The 9,811-nt window shown below is 35.2% G+C and overlaps 1 protein-coding gene across 5 annotated transcripts in view; it reads left to right on the top strand.

Moving 5' to 3' along the window:
• Positions 1–9,811, top strand: part of OFD1 (oral-facial-digital syndrome 1) — a 36,898-nt gene that overhangs the window by 3,907 nt on the left and 23,180 nt on the right. For all 5 annotated transcript variants that reach the window (XM_008571949.1, XM_008571948.1, XM_008571950.1 and 2 more), the window contains exons 3-6: positions 831–1,031; positions 3,092–3,160; positions 3,248–3,278; positions 8,515–8,622. In XM_008571949.1, the coding sequence (XP_008570171.1) occupies positions 831–1,031; positions 3,092–3,160; positions 3,248–3,278; positions 8,515–8,622 (409 nt within the window). The remainder of the gene's footprint in view (positions 1–830; positions 1,032–3,091; positions 3,161–3,247; positions 3,279–8,514; positions 8,623–9,811) is intronic.

Below are 9,811 nucleotides of genomic sequence, written 5' to 3'. Positions count from 1 at the left end.
CGGCGGGAGCGCCACCGCGCTCCCAAGCGGCGCACTGTAGCAGTGCGCCACCGGGCCGGCCCTGAACCCCACAAATCTAAGCAGCATACTCGTAAGCTCAGCCCAATTGTATGTTTCCAAATCATATGTAAAATAGATTAAAACAGACATCTAGTAGTCTGATGTAGGAGATTTTCTTAAAACCCAAATGAATAATAGTGCTAGTGTTGTAACCTTGAGAAAATTATCCACTTTGAGCCTTAATTTCCTCATTTATAAAATGTGAGAAAATTATTGTACGTACTTATGTCCTGAGATATAAATACTCTATGTGAAAGTGCATTCTTAATAAGCCTTCTTTGGGTATACTAATTTCTGTCTTGCATGTGTTATTTCTCTTTTGGGAACCCAACTTTATTTTGATCAGTATGCCAATAAACTGGTTTGACCCAGTATTATTTTCATATCCTCCAACAGTTCACAGAGGTGTGATGAACTGGCAGAATTTTCTCTTATACTTGATAGCACAAACATAGCTGCTGAAATGGTTCTTAGGGAAATGAAGTTAGAGTCCACCAGCGGTCTGGCTAACCACCAGGTCACTTGGAAGCTGGGGAAAGAAAGCTTTTTCCAGAACCCACTGGGCTGCTTGTCTCACAGGGTAAGACGAAGTATGCAGGGGAAGGTTTCTAACTTTTGGCCATGGATCTAGAACCATACTGGAAATAAGAGGAAGGATTCCAATTAACGTGACAAATCTGTGCATATCTCTAGTGAAACAATCCTGCTGAAAATTTTGTCTTTTGTGTTTCTTTCTTTATTATTATTATTTATTTTATTTTTTGCACTAGACCCACCTCAGAAAGCAGCTGATTCATGAATTGATGCACCCTGCATTGTGTGGAGAACTACAACCTCAGTCCCTTTCAGTGGAAGGGAGCACCCTCTTAATAGGTGCCTCTAACTCTCTAGTGGCAGATCACTTACAAAGATGTGGCTATGAATATTCACTTTCTGTTTTCTTTCCGGAAAGTGGTTTGGAAAAAGAAAAGGTAAAGAAAGTCTTTTTCTGTTTTTGATGTTTCTGTTAAGTTTCTTTCTCTGATGATTGTAAAGTGCTGCATAATAGATAAGTGCTGTTTAGCTAGGTCCATTTCTCATTCATCTTTAAATTCATGTCACGCCTGCACACAATATATTTGTTATATAACAAATGAGTAGTAAACTCCTTGGTATCTCACTTCTTTTGTAAAACAGTAATATATAGAATCACCAAATAATTTAGAGCTACAATTGATCTTACATTTCATGTAGTCTAACAGGATGTGTAACTACCATTTCTGCTCAATGTCTGCTGTGAGTTTGGCACTGTGCTACGCACACTGCAGGTGTTACGTGTGTTACAGATAGGAACTACACTCTGGAGAGGTGAAGTGACTTGGCCAAGGTCATGTAACTTGTAAGTGGCAATGCAGGACAGTTAATCTAGATCTCTAAAGTTTGCTCTTTTTATTATGCCACAGTCTTTTCAGATATTTCTCCTCTTTGTAATAACATAGAGAAGTGAGAAATATGTAACTTTAAGATATATGTAAAGTTCTCAAATATTACAACACATTTTATGTTTTACTACTTCTCTAATTATTTTAACTATATTTCTTCACCATCACTGTTGAACACATTAGTCACACTTTATTATTTTAAAGGCAGTATGGCAAACTTTCCATATGTGTGTTTTTTTAATAGACTTTATTTTTTCAGAGCAGTTTTAGGTTCACAACAAAATTAAGTGGAAAATACAAAGAGTTATCATATCCTGCCCTCCCACTGCTGCGACAGCTTTCTCCACTATCAACATCCCATACCGGAGTGGTACATTTGCTACAGTCAATGAACTAACATTGATAGATCATTATCACCCAAAGTCCGTAGTTTACATTACAGTTCACTCTTGGTGTTGTCTCTATGTCTTTACTCTGTTTTGTCTATAGTTGTTCACAAGTTTCATATTTCAAAGTTTTAAGGAAACAAGAACATTAGTATTTGAATGAATACTTGAAATTTAAATATACTTTATTTCTTCATTAACAACCAAATTTTATTTATCAACATTAGGAATTCATTTTTGCTCCATCATTCTCCAACTTTCTAATTATGCATATCACAATTTTGCTTATTGTGAAAGTAGTGGTCAATTATATAATTATTATAGGAGTAATTAATCTAGTTCATACACTTAATGATTTCTACTAATATAAAATGCCATGCAGAATATTTTTTTAAAGAAAAATCAATTGAAAACAAATTATATCAGTGTTCTCAGAGTAGAAATAGTAAATGATGCATACTCTAGTAGAATTATATCTTAAGCGTAGCTACCCAAAATGTCTGTTTAAAAATATTTTAGGTGTACCTTAGTCATTCATAGTTGTAAGGACAGTAAAAATTTAGGTTTTTTTAGCAGCTGGCTGGTATGGAGATCTGAATCCTTGACCTTGGTGTTATCAGTGCCAATCTCTAACCTTATTTACATTTTTATTTATTTATTTTTTTAGAAGATGACTAGTAAGGGGATCTTAACCCTTGACTTGGTGTTGTCAGCACCACGATCTCCCAAGTGAGCAAACCGGCCATCCCTATATAGGGATCCGAACCCATGGCCTTGGTGTTATCAGCACCACACTCTCCCAAGGGAGCCATAGGCTGGCCCCTCTTATTTACATTTTTAAACAGTGAGTACTTTAAAAAAGTAATTGTAATTGAAAGACCCTAGAACTCACTCATATATTCATTGGTTCATCAGATATTTGAGTGTCATCTGTAAGGCATTACCATTTCTGTCATTTCTGTCAGGCATATTATCTTTGATGTGAAATATTTGGAGGTTAATTACATGATTAAGAAATGTATTTTATCCTTTCGACCTCAATATGTTTATCATAATGTATCTAACAGTATAAGGAAGAGCTTCAACTTTGCATTATTAGCATAGTTATAATCTTATTTAATCTGAAACATGATTCTTAATGTCATATTTAGAAACATCCCCTAATTTATCATTTAAACATTGATATAAAAATATGTCTACCTAATTATATCTTTTTTTCTTAAGGTATTTACTATGCAGGATCTATTACCACTCATTAAAATCAACCCTTCATCCAGTCTCTACAAATCACTGGTAGGATTATTTAGTTTTCATAACCTGCTTTGGTTTGTTAATTATAACTGAATAGTTGAATAAAGGTGAAATATTTTCTTTTAACAGATTTCAGGATTTGGCAAAGAAAACCAAAAAGGTAGGAACCTTTACCTTTGTAAAGAATAACAACATTTTTGGGTGTGCTTTTTCGTATAAAAGTATGAAGCTAATAATTTTTAGGTGGAAGAGAAGGAAATTTATTTTGAATTAAATAATTTGATTTTCCTTGCTAACCATACCTTACCTTTTTAAAAAAATTTATTTTATTTATTTTTTACCTTACCTTTTTAAATAAACAACAGTTCATCTGTCATTCTGACAAATGCAGGTCATTTTCCTCATATTTCAATCTTTTTAATAAGTTAGATACTCAAATAAGAAAACTACAGACAGTGTCAAGAGCCCTACGAACAGATTGAAAGATATTCTTTGTAAAAATATCCACAATTTGGAACATTTCACAAAAAAACTAACAACATTTAGGCCAAGTATCTTTGTATCCTAGGTATCTCCTTCAAGTATAATTTATAGAGTATTAAATGTATTAGTATTTGCTTAAAGAATGAAATATCTGTTCAGTAATGTGTTATATATATTTTTTATTCTTAAGTGTTTATACAGACCTGATTAATTGCCTGAATTTTGGCCTCAATAATCACCTTTCATAGAGTCCATAACTACCATGGTTGCCAGACTGTGGGTTAGATTTGATGATGGGCTTTGTAGCATGAACATAAATAAGCTGGCAACTTGTCTTTGATGCACAGTTATTCTTAGGTCTCTTTAAATAATCTGTGACATTATATAATGGTCCTTTTGTGTTGGTGCGCTCTTGCATCTTGTCTGTTGCCAGCACTGCTGCCATCTGTATAGGACATGTATGCGTTCATTCATTCAGAACTAATTCAGCAAACATTCGAGTACCTACTTTCTGCCAGCTATTAGTTTGTGACTTAATTTGCAGGTCTCTTGGGAGTAATGTTAGTAGAGGATAAGTAAATTGGATCACAAGACATTCTGGGATGCCTGCAAAATAGATTATCCCTACTGAAATTCAGTATGGTAAATGGTTCTGTATTCTGTACCCTAAAGTAATGCTGTCCAATATAACTGTGATGATGGAAATGTCTATATCTGTGTTGTCTAAGGTGGTAGTCACTAGCCTCATGTAGCCATTGAGCACTTGAAATGTGGCTAGTGTAACTGAAGAACTGAATTTTTAGTTTAGTCTGAATTTAATTAGCCACATGGGAATAGTGGCTACCATATTGGACAGCACAGGTCTCAAGTAGATAGCTAGTATCTGCTGCTTAACTATTATTTCAGAAGGAAATTTAGGTTTAGGGCTCAAAGGGATATTAAGCAATATTCTACTTATTATAAGTAAATTATCCTTAAAAATAGTATTTTACCTTTAAACGTTTTAAGTCTTTTTTAAATGTTTCTGGTTCAGAAAGACATCTGTCTAACAGCCCTTACCATCTTTACCTAGCATTCCAGTAAAATTTCTGGAAGTTAGAAAAACTATAAGTAGCCGATTTGTCAGGCATCCAAGTGCCAAAATTTGGGTAGTACCCTTTGCTAACAATAAGACAGCTAAAGTTAAAGTGATCTTAAAAATTGATGGCTTCCAACTAAGAGATTAAGACCATCAGAAAACATGTAGGAAGTTATTTTGTCCCTAACTGTTGTCTGTCCCCTGACTGGAGACCTATGGTCTTATCTAACTATGTTTACACTCTGGGAGTGCTGAGCTGTTGAATGTTCTTTTCACCTAGATTCTATTCACCCATTCTTCCCACCCCTAATTTTTCCTTTCAGAGACAATGATACCCAGAAAATGATGGGCAGAAAATTTGAATGAGGGTAGAAAATTTGGACGTTGGCCTTTTGTTTTCTGGAATTTAAAATCCTTACCTGTGATTGACAAAAGAATAGACACATAAATCAGTGGAACAGAATTAGAGAGTCCAGAAGTTGATCCTCACAAATATAGTCAACTGATTTTTTTACAAAGGTGCAAAGGCATTTCAGTCTTTCAGGAATGAGCTACCAAGCTATGCAGAAATATAAATGAATCTTAAATGCATATTGTTCTTGAAAGAAACCGGTCTGAAAAGGCTACATCTTATATGATTCCATTTGCATGACATTCTGGAAAAGGCAAAACTATAGAGATGATAAACAGATCAGTGGTTGCCAGGGATTTGGTGAGAAGGGATGGGGAGGTTGAGTAGGTGAAACACGGGATCGTTTAATCATTTAGGGTGGTGAAAGTATTCTGTATGATACTGTAATAGTGGATATGTGACATTATGCATTCGTCAAAATGTACAGAACTTTACAGTTCAAAGAGTGAAAATGTATGCAAGTTTAGGAGGCCAGCTGATCCCAGGATGGAATGCAGACTGACAAAATGATCTAACTGTAATCCACTCACTGCGAGTGGATGGGGAGAAAGGTGCTGAGCTAACCAACTTTGAAAATGAGTAGAAACTGTAAGACTAAAGGCAAAAGGAACTGTACATAACCACTGAGCTCCAGGTGATAGTTATTTCCTATGGGGGGACTGGTTAACAATTCTGAAGCCACTGTACGTGTATGTATACTGGAATTAAACACTTAAGTCAATGGGTAGTGGATGCTGGGAGCCAGGTTTCTCACTGTTGCAGTGGGAATTTATAGATAAGCAAGGGGAAGAGGCTAGAATGATCCATGTGGTAATGTATTAGTTGGAGACATCAGTGTGAACTCATGTTCAGCTTAATATAGATAATAGACGCTATATATAGAAATATTTATAGATATGTATGTACACAGGCAAGTATACACGCATATATTTCCTGGCTCTGTCAGCTGAGAGGACCTAGAAGCAATGATACTCCAGTAGCAATGTACACCCCTCGTGCTGAATTTGGGGCACTAAGTTTTGGTATCTAGAACCATTCTTTAATAAAAGGAACCTGGGCTCCTTGAAGAAATAGCTGATTCTAGAACTGGAGCACAGAATATACAAGATGAATCTGGAGCATCTTACAGTGCCAGAACAAAAGGAAGTGCTTTTAAAAAAAATTCACAATGAAAGAGCTCCCAAAAGCCAAAGCTGGAACAATTTGTGCAACAAAATAAAATATTGGATTATATAAATAGAAGTATGGCTTATAACTGTAAGTATAAAATATTTGTGAGTTCGTATTGATAAAAACAAATGATTGACTAAATAAGTGAGTAGACTAGGCAAGTCCTTCTTAGAGGGTGGGGGTAGATATGAGTGTGTGCTGGGAGGTGATGGAGGAGGAGTGGAAATAATTAGGGCCTGTGAAAAGTACTGCAGAACTGAGAAAAGGTAACAACCTTGGAAATACTTAGGCGGAAGAGCACATGTCTGAAAATTATCTACTGCAGGATCTTGAAAATTTATGCAAAATATTTATCCTTTTCTATACAAGGAGATAAGACATGGCCTTGGCATAACAGCAGCAGAGAGGTATAAGGAGAGAACAGGCTGACTTGAAAAGGTCAAGGAGAGAAGATGGGTGGGTGAGACAAAGAATTGCAAGAAATGAAAATGAAAGAACAGATTTTATACGTCCATGAGGAGAAGTAAAAATCTTGATGGGATGAAAAATTGAATAAGGGATTTTAGCAGCAACTTGAGAAGCTCTTCCAACATGTAGAAGGAAAGGATAAAGGCATAAAAATAACATGAGAAGAGACATAAAGAACAAGATCTAACATCTGGGTGATTGTTCCTAAAAGCAACCAGTACAAATAGAGTGGATATACTAATCAAGTATTTTTTTTAATGGAAGAGAGCTTTCCTAAGCCAAAGAAAGATATATATTTGTGGATTAGAAGGGGGTACGTTTGGTTTAGGGAAAAATCAGTGAACATAGATATGTTCTTAAACTTTTGTGTTAATAAGAGAAAAAAAATGTGAAAGTCCTAAGCTATTATGGAAGGAAAAAACAGTTATCTTTAATGAAACATGTACCAGACTGGCCTTGAATTTTGGAGGGGAAATCATTATGATTAAGAATTTTATACCAAGGCAATTTGGCTTTTACACGCACTGGTTCCTGATATGTCATCGAGTAGCTCATATGTGATTGATGAATAGGGAAAGGATGTCTGCATAAAGGGAAGTTGTAAGGTTTATATGTGATTCTGCCTATGCAGGGGAAGCTAAAGTCAGGAGTAGAATTTCAGCAGAGAAGAAAAAAGGTCTTTATCTTGGCTAATGCAGAAGCAGTTCTTTCAAATATGTTTCTAGAAAGTAAAAATTTCCAAAATAATTTATGCTCATAGTTTAAAAAAAAAAGTTTTAATCTATTCAGAAGGGTATAAAGTGAAAGAAAAGTAGCAGTTTCTGCCTATGTTCTCTAATCTCACTCTCCACTGATAACCTGAATTAATAGTTCCTTGTTTATCCTTCCAGAATTTTGTTTATGAGTGTAAAAATCTGTGTATTTGTAAAGTACACACACAATCATAAATGGGATCGTATTGTACTGTTTTGCAATTTGCTATTTTTAATCCACCAATATATCTTTCTATGGCAATATATTTAAACTATTTTTAAAGAATGTATTTAACCCCTTGTTGATGGAGATTTAGTTGTTTTATTGTTTGTTTTTTGCCATTAGAAGCAATCAGTTTGCAGTGTGCACCCTTTGTGCCCTTGTGAAAGTATAGCTGTGTGAATTCACAGAAGTGGAAAGACAGGTTCAAGGGCATTTGTATATACATAAGCACTAACAAATCTCCCTCCCAACTGAATGAGCATGCGTATATCCCCACTCCCTTTCTAACACTTAGTATTATCAAAGTTTTAATTTTAGCAGTGTTATAGGGAAAATATGGTCTCTCTGTTGTAGTATTAATTTATTTATGATTTTGTTCATGTTTATTCAACATTTAAAAATTTTGTTCATGTTTGACATTTTTTTCTGTGAACTGTTAGTCAATGTCTTTCCCCATTTTTTTGTCTTCTTTTACCGCTTTGTAAGAGCTCTTTGATATAATGAAAATTATTCCTCTCTCTGCATATTACAAGTATTGCTGATATTTTTTCCAGTGTATCATTTGCCTTTTGACTTTATTTCATGCTATATATAAGTTTAAATTTTTTATGTAGTTAGATTGACAAATATTTCTCCTTATTCCTTTTTGTATCATGCTTGAAAAGACCTTTCCTCAGAAATTATTCTCAAAAGTAAAGCTAATAATGTAAAAAATGATAATGTTATAAAATCAAGATTGTATAAACAATGACTGAGCAATGCTTGAATGAAAGAAAGTTCTGAAACAAAACTATACATTGTGTTTTTTAGGTTTTCTTCTGCAGTTTTTAAGAGAATTGGCAGAATACCATCAGGCTAAAGAGAGTTGTGATGTGGAAACTCAGACAAGCTCAACATTTCCTAACAAAGACTCTCTTGGTAATTATAGCTTTCTTTCTTAATTTTAGTTCTGCTGTTTTCTTTTTGAATGAAGGAAATTACCTGGTTTACTGTATTGTGTGGTTATTCCTTGAACTGGAGGGATGCAACCTGCAGGCAGCAAGGGAATTCATTTCTTCTGGAATCATGTTGCTGGAAGGAAATTGCTCTCCAGTGTTGTTCCCTAGCCTCACGAATGCCAGTGCTACATTGGCCAATCACGCAGGGACCCAAAGGCCCACCTTCTTCCTTGTTTGTTGGGTTTAATCTCTCTTAAGAGGGAGGTTCTTCCTTGTGTCTCATCTAAGTTTATTTTACAGCCACTGAGTTACAAGATCGTGGACTGTTTGCTTTGCGAAGAACTGGAGAAGACAGTGGCCCATCACTTCATTTTGTGGTTGAGGAAAATGAGGTCCTCAGAGGAAGAGCAACTTGGGAACACCCAGTCTGGGTCACAACTAATATTAAAATCCAAGTTCTCTGGTCCATGATCTAGGGCCATTTACACTGTGTAGCTTTTCTATAATACCATCCTGCCCCTTAGTTTCGTGCTCAGTAGAGATGGGAACAGCTGTTTTAAATGACCTGTTTAGTCAATTTCTTGGCCATTCTTTACTCTTTTTTTTTCCTTGTCAGGTAATTTTGGTTTATTATTCTTTGTTTTTCTGTTTTTTTTTTAATTTAATTTAATTTAATTTTGTCAATATACAATGTGGTTGATTATTATGGCCCATTACTGAAACCTCTCTCCATCTCCCCCCTCCCCCCCAACAATGTCCTTTCTGTATGCTTGTCATATCAACTTCAAGAAACTGCAATTGTTATATCTTCTTCCCCCCCTGACTTTTTGTGTGTGTGTGTGTGAATTTATTTATTTATTTTTTAGCTCCCACCAATAAGTGAGAACATGTGGTATTTCTCTTTCTGTGCCTGACTTGTTTCACTTAATATAATTCTCTCTAAGTCCATCCATGTCATTGCAAATGGCAGTATTTCATTCTTTATAGCTGAGTAGTATTCCATTGTGTAGATATACCATATTTTCCGTATCCACTCATCCGATGATGGACATTTGGGCTGGTTCCAACTCTTGGCTATTGTAAAGAGTGCTGCGATGAACATTGGGGAACAGGTATACCTTCGACTTGATGATTTCCATTCCTCTGGGTATATTCCCAGCAGTGGGATA

The sequence above is a fragment of the Galeopterus variegatus genome, unplaced genomic scaffold, assembly GCF_000696425.1.
Source record: "Galeopterus variegatus unplaced genomic scaffold, G_variegatus-3.0.2 Scaffold738, whole genome shotgun sequence".
NCBI classification, from domain to species: Eukaryota; Metazoa; Chordata; class Mammalia; order Dermoptera; family Cynocephalidae; genus Galeopterus; species Galeopterus variegatus.
The sequence above is the reverse complement of the archived record's forward strand: the minus strand, read 5'-3'. Positions and strand labels throughout refer to the sequence as shown.